The sequence below is a fragment of the Pongo pygmaeus genome, chromosome 9 (assembly GCF_028885625.2).
Source record: "Pongo pygmaeus isolate AG05252 chromosome 9, NHGRI_mPonPyg2-v2.0_pri, whole genome shotgun sequence".
NCBI lineage: Eukaryota > Metazoa > Chordata > Mammalia > Primates > Hominidae > Pongo > Pongo pygmaeus.
Window position 1 is genome coordinate 32,114,071 of NC_072382.2, and position 21,499 is coordinate 32,135,569.

Genomic DNA, 21,499 nt, shown 5'->3' on the forward strand with positions numbered 1-21,499 from the left:
GAGAAGCCTGCACTTTCCGGCAGACTTCTCTCTAAAGGACAGTTTCTCATTGAATCACACAGTCAATTCATTCATTTGTAGTTTTTCATAATTTCATTCATTCATTCAAAACTATTGATTCATAGTTTTTCCTTCCTCTGATGGAAAAATCATTCTGATTCTATATACACATTGCCAAAAGGAAAACATACAGGACATTTAAGAATATCAATCATATCCCCAGATCCACAGGCCTTTCTGATATATGAAGTGGTACAAGACCCTATTCTCACTAAGAATGATGAAGGAGATTTGACGTGATAATGGACGTCCTCTCCCCTTAACACTAAAAGATCTGACATCCAGGAGAGCTGATAAGCAAAAGACGAAGCAGTTTACCAGTCGTTGCTGTTGTTGTGAGATCCTGAGTCTTAGGCTGTGAATTACCAAACCAGGACCATATCCAGTTATTTTGCTCCTGAGCTGTTGCATGGCTGTTTGAGTGCACAGTTGAAGTAACTAGATCAATTATGAAAATATCACTTAGTGATATTCCCTCTATAAATCTTTACTTTCAGTTCTGCCTATATATGATGTCTGTATCTATTATTGAATGATAATTAGAAAAGAAAATCTAGGCCTGGTTTTATCTTTCCAGACTCCTAACGTCTCCCACAATCTTAGGACAATATCAGAAATGCAAATTCCTCATAGGTATAAATTTCATGCTACTCATTCTTCAAACTGAATCCCCTGAATTCATGATCAAAGCAAAATCAAGCAGCAACTTAATAACCTGTGAAGGAAAGAGATTTTCTATTTACTTGGTTGGGCGACTGAGCCATGAACTGGAGGTTTTTGAAGCAGAATTTCAAACAACTGCTTTCATGCATTTATCTTTGGATTATCTTTGGGTTGCTAGTGTGTATTTTTCACAACTGTCTAGCATTGTACCCAGGTAGCTTGCGATGACAACTGGCATTTCAAAGCTCCACCCACACGCATCAGCCTCAGGTCGAACTTCATACTTGAGCAGGAACTTTGCAAAGAAAATGTGTTCAAAGTGTTGAAATCAGATAAAGCTTCCTCAGGTATCCATCTATCATTTCTGTCACTTTTTATTCTAACTCAATATGTGTTTCTACCAAAAACCAGAGTTGTCAAAGTTAGAGAAATTCCAGGCTTTTCTCAAATTAGAGAAAATATCATCAGTAACATTTTGCAATTTAAAATCTCTCATTCGACTCTCAAGTTTGACTTGAGTCCAGCATGTTTCCTTATTGAAACGGAATGGCAAAAACCATCAGGATAAATATCTAATTTAAGCCAGCTGAGATTTTTAAAAGCCACTTTAAATTACATATCCCTTTGAAAATCTATGTTATGATCTCCTTCCTCAAAAAAGTGATGCTACATATACACATTCAAAATCTTGCATATTATTTCTGATAGTTCTAGAATGCCTTATGGTCTACCATTGAACCTACTGAAGGTCCATGAACCCTAGGTTAAAAACTTTGACTCTATCTATATCAAATGCCAACAGCTGGCACAGTATGTTCTGTCCTCTAAATCAAGCTTGTCCAACCCATAGCCTGCGGGCCACCTGTGATCCAGGATGGCTTTGAATGTGGACCAAAAAAAATTCATAAACTTTCTTAAAACATTAAGAGATTTTTTTTTTGTTGCTATCCCATCAGCTATGGTTACTGTTAGTGTATTTTATGTGTGGCCCAGGACAATTCTTCTTCTTCCAATGTGGCCCAGGGAAGCCAAAAGACTGGACACCCCTGCTATAAAGGACACATTAGTTCAGAACAGAGAGTAGAGAAATAGGAGCCAATTTTACCCATGAAGCCTCCAGACAAACCTGAGCATCCCCGGGAAAATCCACAGACACCACATTCTCACCTCAGAAACTTTATTAAAGATGCATAATTCCCGCCACCCTCACCCAATAGTACACCAGGAAAAAATAGTACCAGACGAAACAAACCTACAAGAAGAAGATAGAAATAGGCGTTATTTTTGTCTTCCTGAAAGGAGTGGTATGAGGGGGGAAAATGGAAAAAGCTACTGCCTAGCCAGCAGAATTTCTAATTTTCCCCACCCAAATAGGCCATACCAGATCTGAAAAATAAATAAATAAATAAATAAATTATTCCTTTGACACCCAGAAGACAAGGAAATACAGTGTTCCAAGGCAGGAGTCTGCTTCCTGAATTAGTTTAGGTTTCTTGATCCCAGAGAGTGCCAGGTCACCAATAGGAAGAGGCTGATGACACTCAAGATAAACAGCCTGCTGGAAGCCTAAAGCTACCCAGATGGTTATTCTTACTAGCTGTCCCTATTGCCACCCACTACAGGCCCTTCAGGAAGGAATGAGCCAGCCGAGCCAAAGATAGCTTCTTCTGTGCTCTCAGCCAGCACTCCTCTTGACCCCTGCCCTCCTGCAATGCATGAGGGAGGCTTTGCAATCACTCCCTTACTCTGTCCCAGCTCTCAGTCCAACAGTGATAAGGTTTTGCAAATCTCCTCACTGGACTTTAGAAATACAATTCTACTCAGGAACCTAACAGTGCTGACTTTTCCTGGCATGCCATTATGCTACGTTCAAGTTTCCACCAGGTTGTTTGCCTTAGTACCTGTCTTTGCATGAAGTGATCCACTTGGAGCTGCTACTGGTCCCATTGGGTCCTATAGTACTTCAGTGACTCTCAGGTTAGCCCTGGACTCATCTGGTAGACTCATTAGTCTCTTTCTTTTTTAGCTGCTGAAGGAAACTTAACTAATTTATCTGGGAGGAGAAAGGCACAATTCATTTCTCAGCTCAAATCCTGAACTATGTTTTAGTTAAGTCTCATGAACACTTCTTTTCCCTGATTTCTAAACTAATAATATGTAGTCTCCATGAAGGTAAGTCCAACTCTGAATTCCTAGCATCCTAGAGCAGTGTCTGGCATACAGAAGACCTCAGATATTGATTGAATGAATAAATATCTCAGTAATCCTTGCCTCTTTTCAATATTACCTCCTTACTATGTTTATCCTTGGATCCCAAGCATTCTAACAGGCCTGGTACGTAGTAGGTTCTCAAAATACGTTTGCCGACTAACTTAGGAAGGGAAGATACAGTTCTTAAGAGATATTCTATAGGGGTTAATAAAGTGTGTGTTTTTAAAACACACATGAAATACTATTTTATATAGGCTATTAGTGGCTTGAATGTTAACTACGTATAGTCCCCACAAGTTATGTTTTATCAGGATTTTCTTCTTTGGTGGGAAGTGATACTTTAGGGTAGACCTATTCTCCTTCCTGCTGAGACCACTAATTATTGTGTTCGCCAACATCTGACAAAATTGCATGCCGTAATGATAAGCACCTTCGACATGGTTACTTTAAAAAGACAGGGAACCCAAGAAGCAGTGAGTAGCTAGCACCACTGCCTGCTTGGTTTGCAGAAGCCTCTCTCAAGAAGGGTTGCCCACGGGACTACCAACAATAAGCTGATGCAAACTCAAGAGAGCCAATAACCCAAGAAAGCATGGGCAGCTTGAAAAATCTGCTTTTTAAAAAGCTTCAAAGAATGTGCAGAGAGTGACGGGAACCCCAATCCTATTTGTATCGTGCCCTCAGCCAGAGACTGACAGAAATTTAAAACAATATTGCACAAGTGACCTTAAATGAAATCACAGTGCTGTGGGGGTTTCCTGGCTTCTGGGTGACGAGGAATAGAGAAGGGCCCTGTCTTGAGTATTCACAAGCCAGAGCATTTCTGCCACACTCTTTGGAGGCCCAAGTTTCACCCCTCAGGAGCTATAGCCAGGAAAAGAGAAAATCCACACCATACTAGGAAAACCGCTCCAGAGGCAGATGCCCTATTTGAGTTTGATTAATCCTCCACTGGAGGAAAATGGCCCATCTGGGAGCCCATTTCAAAACAAACCATAGAAGAAAAGCAAAGAGGGAAACAGGAGACAAGAGAGATGTAAACACTTTCCAGTGGAGCTGAAGTGCGAGGGGCAAACTCCAAAGGAATGGAACGCAATGTTTACATACTTCCACTCTTGCAACCCTAAGTAATGAATTACCCCCACACACCAAGTAAGTATTGAGAACATTCCCCAACAGGCTGGATTATAGAGCTCTTAAGCTGATTTAATTTCGCCAGAAAACTCCTCCAGATATGCTTCCTTGGAACAAAAACGAAGGAATTGTTGAGTAAATCATGGTTGGTGAAAATCACTGAATATTACACTATCAATAGTATGAGTGTAAATCAAGTTAAAACATAAAAAGCCACAGTTAACCCATGTATGCCTACTGTTCCATTATTGGAATGCTAAGCATGTGGGAGTTATTTATATCCTACTTCTCATTGTCATCACCAAGATCTGATTGCAAAAATTCAAAAAATTGCAACCTCAGGTATAAGTGGGTTTTTTAAAAGGTGCTAGTGGAGCGGTATGCAAACTCTATGATCCCAACTTTATGAAAACAATCTTATCCATAGGTGGATAAGAACAAGAAGGAAACATGAAAAAATGAAAACAGTTTTCATATCAGGCTTGAATTGTCACTGTATACCTAGGGATAAGAGAATAAGGAGGGCTCTCCCCAAAATAAAACTTCCAATATGGCACTTCTTATGCCAAGGTAAGAAAAACAGTTATAGATGAGGAAAAAAAGGTAGGCAGTAGTAGTCAATGCATGCAGTTTACTGACAACCACAAGAGCCCACCTCCCTGAATGGCATCACCAGCTTCCAGCTGTCCAGAGATGAGAAAATCAGCACGTGAGTGTGCAATACTCAGGAAGGTCAGAGACATTTTGCCAAGGAATTGCTATTGGGAAGCACAGTGGTTTATTCTCCTTACTGGTAGCAGGGGTTCTGTCTGTGCTGTCGGTGATCCAGGGACCGTCTTCATCTGGGATGGGATGTACAGTAGAAAAGGTGTAAAAGATGTAACCTCCTGAAGTGCTGCTCCTTTCACTGGAGGACCCGCTGCTCACGTCATCATCAGTAGGGTTGCTGGGGTAGATGTCTTCAGGATTTGTTCTGTATTCTCCTTTCTGGACATAGCGGGTGCCATCGCGGTTAACAATAGCTGGGAGAGAGAAAAGGTACTTACAGAACTTCACAGCTCATATTTTGAGTATGTGGATTAGTGTTTAACATAGTGACTTCAAAGCTATTTTCCTTTGTAACGAAAAACATCTATCTGTCAAGTGGTGGGAGAGAGTGGCAGATGCACTAAGAAAGTGCACCCTCCCATCCCCCACACACCCTGGGGATGAGGCAGGAAACAAGGAAATACTGGGGAGTCACATCCCCATGTTTGAATCCCAGCTTCATAGAGCTCTGGACAAGGCAACTCTGAGCTTCAGTTTCCTCATTTGTAAAATGGGGATTATGTGATACATTGTAAGTAAAGTGCTCAGCACACTATTCAAAATACAGTGGATGCTCAATAAATAATCATCCTCCCACTTGTTTCCCTACTCTCCCTTCTGAAGTACATATAAAATGTGTTGCTATTAATTCCATATATTCCTCCGAAAAGGATTTGAAGTAGCAGACTAATAGCCTCAGCAGGGAAGATACATCTGCAAATTGATGAAGATTTTGATTTTCTGTTTTAAGGGGCAAGTTTTGTCCGCTTGTGCAAACACCCACTTCTGGCTAGGAAATCAGCGGTCTAAATACAGACAGAGCCTTTGCAGTTCTCTGTGAAATTCAACCTGGAAATTAACAAGCACAGATATACATGAAGATCAACATCTGTGGTTTCAACAAATGACTAGAACGAACTGGAGAAGAAAAAGCCTGAATGCATTCATTCATTATTCCTCCCTAGAAGTATTTGCTGCTCTCAAGTCTGGGCCACTCACTATGCAAGTGTGCATTTAGATGAAATTATTTTCTGCTGTTTTGCATTGATGGGACTAAAGGTTCTTTTTGGCCACCTATTTAGCTTGCTCAAATGAAACCTTTTTTTTTTTTTCGAGATGGAGTCTCACTCTGTTGCCCAGGCTGGGGTGCAGTGGTACAATCTCGGCGTGCAGCAGCCTCTGCCTGCTGGGTTCAAGCAACTCTCCTGCCTCAGCCTCCCAAGTAGCTGGGACTACAGGTGCCTGCCACCACACCCAGCTAATTTTTGTATTTTTAGTTGACACGGGGTTTCACCATGTTGGCCAGGCTGGTCTTGAACTCCTGACCTCAGGTGATCTGCCTGCCTCAGCCTCCCAAAGTGCGGGGATTACAGGAGTGAGCCACTGTAGCAAGCCTCAAGTGGAACAATTAATAATACATAAATGAAAAAAAAAATCAAGGTCTCAATCACCCTGGTAATCTCTGCAGGTGAGGATTTGACAAGGAAATATTGTTGACCGCACTGTTACAGGTCTGGACTTCAAAAGAGAACTGTGGTCATCAAAGAAACAGGGCATTTATTAAACATCTACTATGGGCTGGGCATACTTTAGACAGAGTGTCTTTTACAAATTTCCTGAATATTCTCATAGGTTGTCCCATTATATGAATGAGAAAACTGAGGATCAGTCACTCCTCAAAAATCTCACACATGGTGAAGAACTAGGATTTCAAACCAGGCCTGACTGAGACAGCACATCTCATGTCGTAGCCATCATGGTGTGAAGCCTCCCCTTCCTATTGCAAGGCACAGGTCAGGGACAATTCCTTACATAACAATGTGGGGCTGGGTTTGTATGGTCTACGAAGATTCTCATCCCTCTGCCACTGCCAACATCATGCCCGTGCACACTGTCAGTGTCCAGCTGTGAGGAAGCAGAAATCAGACCTCCTCAACACTGTACTGTTTCCCATTAAATGAGGCTCAGAGGCAGTAAGATTAGGGTTAGCAGGTTAGCCTATTTGAAAGTTCTGGTTGAGATTTTCTGATTTCTAAAGTGCTGGAACAGGCCAGGCGTGGTGGCTCATGCCTGTCTGTAATCCTGGCACTTTGGGAGGCTGAGGAAGGAGGATTGCTTGAGCCCAGGAGTTCAAGACCAGCCTGGACAACATAGTGAGACCCCCATGTCTATTTTTAGAAAGTGCCCGAATATATACATCTGTGGATAATCAAATATCAGGATGATTTAAGATGGATGTGGTATAAATAATGTCAAAACACATATCAGGAAGTTTATATCCTTCATGATTATCTTTCAATACTTCAGTTATATCAAACAGAAAATTGCTAATTGGGGCCAAAATGCCCCTACACCTGACACTTATTAATCCCTCTTTATAAGAGAGAACATGACTCAGACCCAGAGCTTTCAGCAGCTACAAATTAAGAACATTATTTAATTTTTCTTACATTTGAGTTTATTATTAAGGTTGCCTTCTATTTATGATGTGATGTTGGTTTTCCATGTGCAATTTCTTTTTAAAAATAAATGTATTTTAATTAGAAAACAATGGATCAATTAAATAAAAAATATCAAGTAAATGAGAGCATAGTACATATAGAGATGCCAAAAAAAATGTGAAAGTGGTTTTCAAATGACTGAAGTTTGAAGAATGATGCATGAGTGTAAACCAGAGAGCAGTTTCAAGTCATTGTAGAAAAATGGGAACGGACACTAAATTAAAGCCAACTGTCCTTACTTAGTCTTAGGGAAATGACTAATATTCTTTTTTTTTTCTCTTTTTTTTTTTTTTTGGAAATGGAGTCTCACTCTCTTGCCCAGGCTGGAGTGCAGTGGCACAATCTCAGCTCATTACAACCTCTGCCTCTGGGGTTCAAGTAATTCTCCTGCCTCAGCCTCCCGAGCAGCTGGGATTACAGGCACCTGCCACTACCCCCAGCTAATTTTTTGTATTTTTAGTAGAGATAAGGTTTCGCCGTATTGGTCAGGCTGGTCTCAAACTTCTGACCTCAAGTGATCCACCCACCTCAGCCTCCCAAAGTGCTGGGATTACAGGCGTGAGCCACCACACCCGGCCTAATATTCTATTCAAATATACCATAGAGAACACACCTGAGTCCTTTCCCCCAAATAGGAAAATTTAATTAAGATTAGAAGAGAGACATACTTATGGTAATTGGTCCATCAAAGGCATTGGGCAGGTCTGTGACTGATGTACAGTCTTCTTCAGGTGGAGCTGTGAGGTAGGAAAAAAAGGATGAGAACCCTTTAAAAATATGAGGAAAATCTATCCTTATTTTTATTAGTCAGTTAGGATGGAGTTTTATTATAACTTATCCCAAATAACTTTCTTTTTTCCGAAACGCCTAAGTTGGCTAGGAATTTCTCTACTTTTCGTGATGCATTTTCCATTTTTACTTGATTTCATAAATTTCTGGAACTTATGAAGTTTCCAGAAATTTTCCCACCCCAGTGAATTCATTCATTAATAAATATACATTCTATATCAGGCACTGTGGAAGCCTGGGGGTACAATTTTAAATAAGATAGACATGGCTCCTTCTCTAATGCAAACACATTAGGGAGGATTTTTTAAATTCGTGGTTATAAAAGTAATGCAGGAACATTGTAAAAAAATTTAAAAGTAAAGTATGAACTATCATGATAAAATCATTTATAATCTGGGAAGTCCACAGAAATGATGAGAAAACATGGCAGACACACAATCAAATGTTTATCAACATGAACAGCATGACAATCTGAAGGTTAAAATAACATAATCACAACAAAGAATTTACTCAGTTGAAATATTAAAAACCAAATGAATCGCTAGTCTTTCATTAATGTAATAATGTATTTATTAATTTATCTGATCTTTTAAAGTACTTACTCTGTATAGACTGCTTCTCAGCATGTTGCTTCCGAGGTTGACCACCTTTGGCCTAGGTGCCCAGAATACTTTTCAAGGTTACTGTTTTGGCATATCTCATCATGGGCATTTCTGGGTTTTTTTCTCTTGCTCTCCATTTATCCTCTACTCTTTCATCCCTTGCTTTAGAAATAAAGATTTCTGCCTGAATCTTGGGCCTGACTGATCATCCACAGATGTTACTGGTAGCCCTCTGAGCAGCACTGTCTCAAGCCCCCTGACAACAGGCCCTGAAACTTCCACCCTGCATTCCATTCCTTGTGTCTTAAAAGCAGACTGCAGAGTAGCTGAAGCAACCTTCCATTCATGCCAAAGTGCTTTATTCTGTGACTATACCTTGTATTGAGCTCTAAAACCTCAGAGAGCTTTAAACTGGTTTTGCCTTTATAGAAAGGTTAAGTCCATTTGTGCATTACAGCTTTTATACTGTGTGTGTGTGCATACTTAAATGTAAAATGGAAATTTATTTGTTAGGTTAGTTTCTCCTAGAATTGCTCCTGGCAAAGAGGAAGGAGATGGATGGATGGAGATGGATGGATAGATGGATGGAGAGAGGGAGGGAGGAAGATAGGCAGGCAGGCAGACAGACTGCTTTCACAAGAAGGGCTGTTATCACAAGTATTTTAAGTGTCCTGCTATAATTTTTGTGTACTTATAAAAGTGGATAGAAACACAAGTTGAACAAAACAGGTTTTGTTTGCTTCCTAGTACCTGGGAGCATCTTTTCCCACAGATAAAGAGGATAACCTTAACCTGCCCATTTCTTTGGGCAGTTAGTTTTATACATTCAATTGGAAAAAAACAAAGTTTTAGGAAAAGCCATTCTTGCAAAGCCTGTTCTAAAAGATTTCTCAGATTTCTTTAAAAAGAAGTATCACCTCCCTGGCGAGGCCATTCCTTACCATCCAATCTAAACTGCTTCATCACTCCCCCACACCTGTCACCATCACATAGCATCTTGCTGTCATTTCTTCTTCATGTTTACCACTATATAAACTTATCTTGTTTATCTTACTTGATGGCTGTTCATGGCACTTCTCTCAATCCCTGCCTTCTGCTACCTGCCTCCCTCCCTAGAAATATATAAGCTCCCCAGATGAGTAATAACTTTATCTGTCTTGGCCAGAACATTTATGTGTGATGGGGACAGAGGAACATGCAATAAAAATGTGTTGAATGGATGAAAAAAGAAAAAAGTACCGATATAATTTCCCAAGGGTCTATTCTTCCAGTAAACATACCTAAGATGTTAGCCCCCTAAATGAGTCTCCAAATATGTACAGGTCAAGCATTTAGATTATCCTTAAATGGTAATGCCATAGAAATAATTAAAGGAAGTTACAGATATAACTCTTCATTTATTATTTTTAAGCATCTACTCAACACTTGTATGCCAGACCATATAAAAGGAGAAAAGAAGATGAGCATGTTTCTGTCCCTGCTTCTGATAAATTCACAAGGTCATGGGGGACTGTAATAATTAATATTAATTTAGCTTTTTACAGTTTTCAAAAATATTTTCCAAAATTATTACACTTGAAAATAAGGGCATATAGCCAACCTGGGAGATTTAGGGGAGTATCTATCTTGTTTCTCTTGGAAATATCAGCAGAAACGGGTCCAACCCATGAGATGCTTCTGATATTTGTATGTTGTGCATAGCTGGAACCAGGCTTTGGATTATGGCTTCTTGATGCCAGGGATGAAACCATCTCCCCCAACTTCAAATATAACTGCAAGTAACAGTACACTGGGAATTTCCAGGCAGCAAGTTGTAATAGAATGGAGCATGATGTCAAAAACCCTAAGACAGTTTTGTAAATTATTAGAGCATTTGTTCACATGGACCCCCTTCATGCTCCAATTCACCTTAACTTTTATAAAGAACATCAAATCTGGCAAATATGCTTAGTGGATGGTGACCCAAATGTGCAATTAACAGACTCATGCTCTCATGTTGGATTCCAGGACCTTATTAGATAGCCTTTCTTTCCATTTAATGAGCTCTGTACTGCTTGGAAAGCTAGACCTGGTGAGGTGTTCCTGATTCTGAGGACTTGTTAGAAATTCTCTGAGGTGGGCATTCTCATAAACCTTGGCTTCAACACACCAAAATAACCATGAGAAACATTAATTATTCAGTCTAGCCACTAATTTCTGGTTGCCAGTTAGAAAGGCACCCTCTTCAATGCTTGTTACATTTTAGGTATCTCATAAATATTCTCAAATCGTTGTTGAATAAAGGAGGAAATTGATAAACAAATACATGTAGAATCTTCCCTTTAATTCTACCTTCAAAAGAAAATGAGGCGATTGACTGAAAGCAAGCTTAATAAATGAATCAATTCAAGTCAGTTCTGTGTTCATACAGAAGTCACCAGGCTCACGTTGGGCCTCAACCACTGAGAATGAGGGGAAAAAAAATCACAAAGGCCTTTTCAAGTTCTGCCTTATTTTCATTTGTTAGCCACAGGCCATGTTTTCTATAAATACTGCTAAAACTTAAGCTTATGGAAGCTATCTACTAAGATCAAGCTGACTTTTATCCCTATAGCCGTTTTATGGGGGGATCACAGCACTGGGACATGACCACCTGCTAGCAGCTTTCAGGCTAAATTAGATTCAGGGATCCTTGCAATGAAATCCTTTGCATAGGGCAGTTTATCAAAATCTTTAGCTCACTTAATACCCCTATCATCTGACTCTAATCCAAGACATTTAGAATTTATTTATCCTTAAACACATTTATCCTCTTCTCCAGTTTCTTTCTTTCTTTATTTTTGTCTCATTGCTTCAACAAGATTGTTAACTCCTTTAAGACAGAAATGTAGCCTCCAGTTCTTTCTTACCCCATCTGTGCCTAGTGCAGTACTGAGCACATAGAGGTGACCAATAAATATTCCCTTTAAACTTAAATAAAAACTTACAAAAGTAGCCATCAATATTGAGTCAATTTGGAAAATAGACAAAAAGAAAAATATTACTTCTAGCTTTATTATTTAATTCATGCATTTTAGTAAGGAACATACCCCCTGTACTTCTCAAACTTTTCAACTGAACTAACCCTCCAAAGAGAAGAAAATTAATCAATGCTCTTGCTCCCAACTCCAGGGATGGGCCTAAACTTATGAACAAAATTAAGGATAGAAACAAGTCTCAGTCACAGCCTGTCTAGATGGCTTCGATGCCAGGCAATAAAACAGTGTGAGCTTCTACCTATTTGAGTTGAGGTTCCTTTTGGAAAGTGAAACCAACTTGTAAAACAGGTAAGACAACGTGGGTATGGAACTACATAATTTATTGCATACATTCACTTAGCAAGACTCAATGGGAGATGCAATAAGCAGTGCCCAGAGACTCAGGAGTGTATAGCCTCATGCCAGCCCTTTCCCACTGAGCCAACCTCTTCATCTAAAGCACAAGCTTTTCCCAATGTCTCCCTCTGACCTGTTGCACTGAGATGGAGCTAGCTGGACCACATGTTGCTCTATGTCTATTTCTTGCTTTTTTATATGTGGTTTTTTCATTATAATATCATTAGAATGACATGCTAGACATGGGTATGGGAACTGAGTATGTATGAGTCGTGTACTATTTAGTGTTAATTGGACTCCCTTCCCTTTGGTCAAACTCCATTTGTGTTCTTCACTCATATAACAGGGAGGAATAAACATTCTACAGTTTTCTGTTCCTGTTTTGTGTGTCTCTTGATAGGTTCAGTGACCTGTAAATTTTTGTCAAAATCTACTGGCTTCACACACTCCATTTCAACTAGCCAGCCCTGATACTTTGTCCTAAACTCTAGATTTCTTCTCTGAATTTCCACTCTGATCCCTACTGTTCACACAACAAAGGGTAGGTGGTGCAGACTAAAGCCGCTGATGTAATCTCACAATTAATTTTAATTTTTGGGTTATTTTTAGTAGTAGGTAGAAGAAAGATCTCATAATTAAGTTGATGTCCTTTTTATAGTTTAAAAATCCTTGCAGTTTTTTTATTTTACTACCATATATATATAGTATATATATATTTATATTTGATGTATATGGTATATATATCTGTGATATTTTGATTTTATATATATATATGTGTGTGTGTATATATCTGTGTTTGTCTCAGGCTGATAACGTCTTAAGTCCCTTTCCAGCTAATTTAACATCCCCTTCCCATCTTTAGGGAAAACTGACACTCCAGCAAGATGTACCAAGTTTACCTCAAGGCTTCATCTTTCCCTTCATCCAACTTCAAACCTTCCATGGGAACAGAAGGCCCAGTTTAAGAGTTAAGACTTTTGATAGTTGGCATCGGGATATTTGACATTTATAATTTTGACCCTTCTCAAAAAATTCTGAAAATTCATGATGCATAGAATTCTTTAATTTTGCTAGGACTTGAATAAGGCTCATAAGCCTGATTTTCTAGGTTAATGGTTGGGAGAAAGTCACAAAGACATAGAGAAAGGCTGGCCTGTGTCCTAGCATCTACATCTTAACTTAGGTTTCTTCTTCTCTGGTTCTTTCAACTGTTGGGTAAAGGATATTTAAGAAGGTCAAAGGCATACCATATACTCTCCAAGGCTTTTTTCCAGCCCTCTCATATAATAAATACCTCTCAGCTAAGACATTTGATTTACACCCCAAAGCTATCATTAGATTCATGTCACTCCCTTATTCAAAACCTGTAATGACTTCCCATCACACTGAGAATGAATCACCCCCTGTTAGCTGGCCCTTGCTTAGCTCTCCGACTTTATTCCTTGGTATTCTCCCCTCTGAGCACTGATATTCTCAGAACAGTCCAGGAGGCACTTTCCCTGACCACCTTCTCAGAAAATAAAAGCATCCCTAGCACTCATTAGCCTCGTATTTTGCTTTCTTTTTTATAGCACTTGTATCACTTTCTGACTTCATATAGGGCAAGCTTGTCCAACCGGCGGCTCACAGGCTGTGTGTGGTCCAGGATGACTTTGAATGTGGTCCAACACAAATCCGTAAACTTTCTTAAAACATTATGATCTTTTTTGTGTGATTTTTGTTTGTTTGTTTTTTAGCTTATCAGCTACTCTTAGTTTTAGTGTAATTTATGTGGGGCCCAAGACAATTCTTCTCCCAATGTGGCCTAGGGAAGCCAAAAGATTGGACACTCCTAAAGGGTATTTAATATTTATTTGTTTATTGTTTGCCTCCCCAATTTAGCATGTAAGCTCCATGGAGACAGGAATGTTGACTCTGCTGTACAGATATTGAGTGAGCGTTTGTTATGTAAATGGAGGCTACATGAATCCCCACTTAAGCTTAGCACCAAAGACCAGGCTCCCAAAGCCTTTCATGCCAATAGACACCCCCCCTGAGAACCAACCTGAAGCATTGAAGCAATATGTGTCATACTGGGAGGTGTTGGACGTGAGGATGTACACCCCTGTGTTGTTTGCTGCACAGATGGAGTTGGGGTGGATCCGAGGAATCACCACGTGCCCTTCTATGAACCCGTACCTATAAGAGAAAAACAAGAGGATATTGACCTAAACGGCTAAGTTGGGAATTTCATAATATCCCATTGAATGACATTTAATGCCGTGCAACTCTTCACTCAGTTCACCCCTAGAGATATCGGAGGTTTCAACAACCGAGTTATGTGAAATCCAAAAATAACAGCATAGAGAGGGAAAGAGATCAACAAGACTGATAGAAACAAAGTGATTTTATTTAGAGACCTATAAAGAGCTTTAAAAAAAAATCATGAAAGGAATAATTAGTTTCAGTTAAAATTTGTGTTCAGCAGTGTTGAGTCTATTTGAACAAACAGAAGGAAGCCTGAGTCACAGAAGAGAGAAGTTTTGATGTAAGATTCATGCTGGCTCTGGATTACCTTCATGTTTTCCAGAAAATACACAAAATGGCCAGCTTCCATAGATAGGAAGGGGTGCTTCTTTATTTCAGTGCACACATTCCAGACCTGCCTCATGTCCCATTCCCCCACTTCTTTCTCAGCCACAACTTTTCCTGTGAGTCCCCTTACTCCATACTCCATTGCCCTAAACATGAAGCCTTGTTTATATGCCAAGTACGCAGCACAGCACACTGCCTCCTGAGCATTGCAGGCATAATTCTATTGCCAGTGGGAATAAATTAACCAGGATTACAATGGGAGTCATAGCAATTAAGTAAGCAGATAGCAACGGCTCATGTAGCTCAGGAACTTTCCAGAAGTAGCACAGCCAGAGAAACGCATAGCCCCTCTCGCCCCACCAAGGTATCTCTGGGAGTGTGTTACAGCTGGAGGCCCTTTCAGATACGACATACACAGCCCAGCCTCTTCTAGCAGCATCCTGGTGGCTAAAAACTTGCTTATTTTTTAATTGTGCTAAAAACACAATTTTTTCGGAATATAAAATGCCTCAAAAAATGAGATGTGGGCTGAGAAAATGCCATGTGCAAGGGAAACTGTGGTGCAGCAGGAGGGCAGAGAGGAGGAAGTTAAATCCAGCACGTTTTTCAAAATGCAATTCTGGCTACAATGCACATCAATGCTTTTCATCTTTCCTGCCAGGGGCAACAGCATGGAGCGCATCACCCTGCAAGACCCATGGAAATGTCTGTGAGTCTGAAGTTTCCAAGCACACAGAACTCCTATCTATGTGGCAATTGTAGCTCGCATGACTAATTTCTCATCTGAACAGACAAACTGGTTTCCCCAAAGCCTCCTTAGCTTGGCAGAGGGTGCGGGCACAATTAAATGGTAATAAGTTTTTATATATCTAAGAGTTGCTACCAATCAGGGTGGGGCAGACAAAAGAGAGTAGCTGCTAAGGTTTTATCCTAACCTATGAGACTCTGCCATCTGTCCTATGTCAGAAAGCTGATTCACAGCTACCTGAGAGAAATTATGGAAATGAGTTTTGCAATACTTAATACCAGTTATGGGTGAAATGATAGATTTCTTTGGCACAGTTTTTCTTTTTCTAAATAATACTTCTTGGTGAACCTACCCGCCAACTCACCCCCATCACATCATGTCATCAAGTATGGATAACACCAACATTCTAGAATCTATTGCATTCTCTTTGTAAGCTATTACTGAGTTTTTGCCACCTCATGTTGCCTGCCGGTTTTATGTGTCATGCTAACTGTAAATTGGGGATATTAAAGTTTATATGTGTGTATGTGGCATGAGTAAGTTACTGTTCACAAAGAGGAAAGAATATTCAGCAAATTCAGGCAGCATACTTTTCTCCCCTTTTAAGCCCCTGAGGAAGGCTTGGTCATTAAAATCCTGTCCTGGGCTGAGGCTAAGCAGAACCAGAATCCTAACTCCTCCATAGGCAGCCTGTGTGTGGAATTTCTCTAAGCCTCAGTTGCTTCATCCATAAAATGAGGTGATAATATTGACCAGTAGTGCAGTTTGAGGATTAAGTGAGGGGTTTGGCCAGGTGGGCAGCAGGGCTCCCAGCATCTAAGTGTTTGATGATTGGCCAGTGGCAGTTGTAAGAACTCCCCTGGTCCTCAGCACATAGGAGCATTTCTATATTTTGCAAGTATGCCTTGTTTGTATTTCACAATCAAAGTTCAGCTTACTAAATTCACTTTCTTAGGCCAGTGGCCTAGTCAGGGCCATAATTAAACAATTAGCCTCGGGAATAGAATAATGGATTTGCTAAATGGCCTTTTTTCATTGCATCCTACAGTGCAAGTTCAGTAGCCACCAGAGCTTTCTCCCTCTCTCTGCTCCTTTCATATTCTCCCAGACCTAGCTCTGAACACATACAGATGTCTATGTACATCTGCTCTTTATTTTAGAGCAGTGCTTCTCAATAGAACTTTCTACAATGGTGGAAATGTTCTCTAACCTGGGTCATCCAGTACAGTAGCCACTGGCCATTGGTGGCTAACCGAGCACTTAAAATGTAGTTAGTGCTAGTGAAGAACTAAAGTTTTAATTTTAGTATTTTAATTAGTTTAAGTGTAAGTCACCACATGTGGTTAGTGGCTACCATATCAGACAGGGCAATTTTAGGCAAAAGACTTTCCTTTTCCCTTTCAGCGAGAGTCTCAGCCATCACTCATAATGTGGGTGCATGACTGTAACCAGTGTTGGAGGATGGAAGCACTTAACTTACACTTCATGGTTTCCGTAGAGTTCTGCAGCTTGACTTTTCAAAAGCAGTCTGTGTGCATGTGAGTGTGTGTTGCAGAGAAAGGGGAATCATATTACCTAAAGACACTGCAAAAGCACAGCTACAGGCTGAGGTAGAAACTTCAGAGCAATTGTAGAGGTTACTCAGTCCTCTTCTAGTGAAAACAAATCGAACCAGAACAATTCACCGTGATTGCCACCGTGGCTTGCTCTTCTTGTGCACCGCTTACCACAAGGCCATTGGAAATTCATAAAATAACATCCTTGCTTGTTGTGATTATCTTGCTTGGAGCCATAGTTTGAGGAAGGCTCTATGGAGCTCTAGAATAACTGGTAGGAGCCCTCTCAGGGCTCCTAATAATAATATATCTTAATATAATATAGCTTAATAACTTAGTATAATATATATTAAGTTATTAAGCTATATATATTATATATAATATATATAGCTTATATATAATATATATTATTGTATATAATATATAATATATATAATATTATAATATATATTATTATATAATATATATTAAGTTATTAAGCTATATATATTATAACTTAATATATATAGCTTAATAACTTAAGCTAAGTTATTAATATAGCTTAATAACTTTTATGCCTTTTTCAAACCAGAGAAACATAGAAGAGAAACCAAAAAAAATTTTTTTAAAGAGAGAGTAAGAGAGAGTAGTTTGAAAAGTCTGCTTTGAGCCAAGTCTGCAGGGCCAAGACTCTAACAGCCACATATTTATTTCAAACACTGTTATTTGGTTTATGTTTTCTTGTGGTCCTGACAATGATACTGCAGCTTCTTCAAAGCCAGGAGAGCTCTGTGGAAGCAGGTTAGACAAGAGGATTCCAGCCAAGAGGACCCCTAATGGCTTCCTCTGGGTTCCCGCTCTATGATTCACAAAGGTGTCTTTAGCTGACTTTAAACTCCAGTTGTCACACAGGTTCCAGACTGACTTGGCCAAATTAATAGGTGGGGTTGACTCCTTAGGCAATAATCCATTCAGCTGTGGGAAAGGAGCTTTCCAGTTCTAAGCCCAGCTCCCGGGTCCCAGGCTGCCAGCTTTCCCCAGTGGTCGGGTGCTGGTCTCTTACCTGCAGGTCTCAAATCCGATGCTCAGAGCTTTCTCCATCTGGGCCATTGTGGGCAAGGTGCTGTTGAAAGCCTTGCAGAGGTCAGCGGCCTCCGTCCGAGAGATGCTGTAGCGACCATTTTTCTCCACGTGGAATACACCTGCAAAGCGGCAGGTTATATTCAAATCTATGGGAAGAAACAGAAATGTTAGATTCTTTTGCATAAATAATTTGGAGACAGTAATAAGTTCAGTTTAGGACAGACTCCTTAAAAAGCCAAATAAGGCCGGGTGCGGTGGCTCATGCCTACAATCCCAGCACTTTGAGAGGCCGAGGCGGGTGGATCACCTGAGGTCAGGAGCTCGAGACCAGCCTGGTCAACATGGCGAAACCCCATCTCTACTAAAAATACAAAAATTAGTCAGGTGTGGTGGCACGTGCCTGTAGTCCCAGCTACTTGGGAGGCTGAGGCAGAAGAATCGCTTGAACCCAGGAGGCAGAGGTTACAGTGAGCCGAGATCATGTCACTACACTCCAGCCTGGGTGACAGAGCGAGACTCTTATCTCAAAAAAAAAAAAAAAAAAAAAAAGAACAAACAAACAAAAAGCCAAATAAACTTCTCTACTAGCCAGAGCCTACAAAATTCACTCCAGCATTCCAAAGCACCATGATATTAAGCTCAAATCTGAGAAAAGACATGGTAAAATAATATCACTCTTACATTCCCTCCATTGATTGCTCTGCAACAAAGTTTTTAGAAAGCAAATGATTTAATTTTGATTATTGATGTCATACAAACTTACAGAAAACTTACAAAACACAGGAAAGCAATGAGGGAAAATAAGTCCACCACTACAAAAACTACAGCAAACACTTTTCTATATCTTCTTCCAGTTTGTTTACTGAATACACACATTCACACGTGCACACACGCACACACGTACTTTATGCATATATAAAGTACGTATCTATATACACATACGTCCACACAAATATACATACTCACACATACGTTTGCATAATTGAAATGGTACTGAATATACAGTTCTAGATTTGAGAGTCATTTTTCCACTTAATCTTATGTTACGAGCATTTTTCCACAGTCAAGTGATTTCTCCCCGGCTTATAACCTCCAAGAGTTTATGTTCGCACCCAGTATAGATGTTCTTATTATGGCTAAAACCAACATAATCTGGCTCCTGGCTCCCTCTCTAACCTCAAAGTAGCTTGCTCTGCTCTAAGCACAAAGCTTGTCTTCAATTCTCTCAGACACTCTGAGCTCCTTCCCATCCTAGAACATTTGTATCTGCCTTCTTCTCTGTCTGGAATGTTCCATCCTCACATGGTCACATAGGTGGTTCATTTTTTTGTCATTCAGAATTTTAACTCCACGTCACCTCACTTTAGAGTGCTTCCCTAAACACCCTTACCTAACCCCCAGTCTCTCCCTCAACTCATTTGGCTTTTGTGTCTTCACAACAGCCTGGTCATCTATTGGTGTGTATGGTTACTCTCTTTCTCTCCTTCCTGGAATGAAAGCTCTGAGAAAGCAAGGGCCTTTTACTTGCTCGCAGCTGTTATCTCTAACCCCTATAACAGTACCCAATAGAAAGTAGATGCTCAACAAGTATTTGTTATATAAACGAATGAGTCATTGAAATTTCCTCAGAAACACTTTTAATATATTGGCAGACCAAACGCCTGTCGTTTGCTCTCAGAGTCAATGGCATTGAAAATGAAGCCTAACTGCTATCAATTGGGTAAAGAATTATTCAATACAAGGACTTTAGTCAGTTTTGTAGACATTAATCTGAAATTCCAATAGAGAGCTAGAAATCATCCTCTTCTACTTGATCCTGTGTAACAATCTCAAAAGACTTCAAAGGCTGTAATTGAAAACTCCTGGGACTATATGACCCCCGGTTTACACTTGAGGAAACTGCATGCAAAGGGTTAAGTCGTTGCAACTATGCTGGTGAAGCTTGATTCCTCCTGAACACTTCCTTAGGCCTCAATGACAGTCATTCTCTAAGGAGACATGTTGACATCGTCTTGGGACAATGCCCCAGGTGCCTGGCCAGGCACCACTCCTTGTTGTTAGTTAAGAACCAGGTCTGGAATCAAACAGAACTGGCATTAACCAGCTCCATCTCTTCCTTGCACAGCTCTAGAGGTGGATAGGAAGATTCCACTTATTTACCAACAAGAAAGTTGAGGCTCAGGGAAGTGAGTTGCCCAAGGAAGTGAGTGAGTACTTCTATCTAGAGCCTATAGTCTCCTTCCTGAATCCCAGTTTCTCTGTTCTGTATTTCTGAGCTGACAGCAATAGGAGAGGGGACCTATTACTGCAGTGTCCCTGGGTACTGTGTTGACATTCTGTGTTGCATCATCTTCAGAACCCTGAAAGGTGAGTTTTATGTATGTATGTATTATTTATGGGTGAAGCTCAGAAAAATTAAATGACTCCCCAAAGTTACCCAATTCTTAAGTGGCAGAGCAGGAAATCTATCTCAGACCTGTTTACCACCCAAACCCATGCTTTGAACCACTTTACTATGTGCCCAAGGATCCTTTTCTATCATTAGCGCAACTGAAGAAAGGAGAGAGGCACACCTAAACAACAGTTAAATAATGACAAAGATAGAGTCATTATTATTGAATCGTATAGGCAACCACTGCTTTCTCTTTCCTGAGCCGGAAGCAGGTCTCAACCACTAGGAAACAATGTCTAACAAATGCAAAATGAGATAAGAAAACTGTTAAAATTCTGCATTATCTTCCTTGATTCTGAAAATAGTAAAAGAAGAAACAAGAAATGGAACTTGAAAAGCCATAAGCCAATGTCTATTATTTTTATTTTCTTTTGTTTGCATCATTAGCACATGGGGGAAAATAACAACTAGGTGAAATGCAGAAAATGTGTTTTTGCAGTTCACTCTTTTTCAAGCCTAATGGTGTTCTCTTAAGCCACTCATGCAGCACTCGGCTAATGGGGCAATGAGAGGACAGAGAAGGAAATGCATAAGGCCCTTTTGCAATACTATTTGTTTTTACTGACATTTTCAACTTTGGCCTCAGTTGGCCGGTCTTACAAAGGGAAACTGTCAATCTACATGACAGACCTTCCAGGGCCTCTCCTTGTCCAACACACAAAAGAAAAACAAAGCATTCCTATCAGCTTCTTGAAGATAAGGCTGATAACGGGAGCCTCTGATTCCAGGCGAGGCAAACTACCTGTCTGCCCCTGGCCCAGGTGGCTGCTGTCACTCTCAGGTTAAAAATCAACTCTGAGGCATGGAGTTCAATGGTAGTTTCTTATTACAGTCAATTCTACCTTGCCACCTGGCAGGCAGAATATGCAAATGTAAGAGGAACCAATTGAGGCTGAGACTTTTCAGTAAAATCCTTTGAGTTTCATGAGTTTCAGTAAAATCCCTTGAGTTTCAGAAGCCAACATAACTTCACTGACAATATACGCA

The 21,499-nt window shown here is 40.1% G+C and overlaps 1 protein-coding gene across 24 annotated transcripts in view; it reads right to left on the reverse strand.

The window, feature by feature from the left end:
• Nucleotides 1–21,499, reverse strand: part of CD44 (CD44 molecule (IN blood group)) — a 92,661-nt gene that overhangs the window by 37,009 nt on the left and 34,153 nt on the right. For 23 of the 24 annotated variants that reach the window (XM_054438270.2, XM_054438253.2, XM_054438267.2 and 20 more), the window contains exons 2-5: nt 18,041–18,206; nt 14,165–14,298; nt 8,045–8,113; nt 4,860–5,090 (exon numbers count right to left, since the gene is read on the reverse strand). In XM_054438270.2, coding sequence (XP_054294245.1) covers nt 4,860–5,090; nt 8,045–8,113; nt 14,165–14,298; nt 18,041–18,206 — 600 coding nt within the window. The remainder of the gene's footprint in view (nt 1–4,859; nt 5,091–8,044; nt 8,114–14,164; nt 14,299–18,040; nt 18,207–21,499) is intronic. The other variant, XM_054438272.2, reaches the window with a different exon arrangement.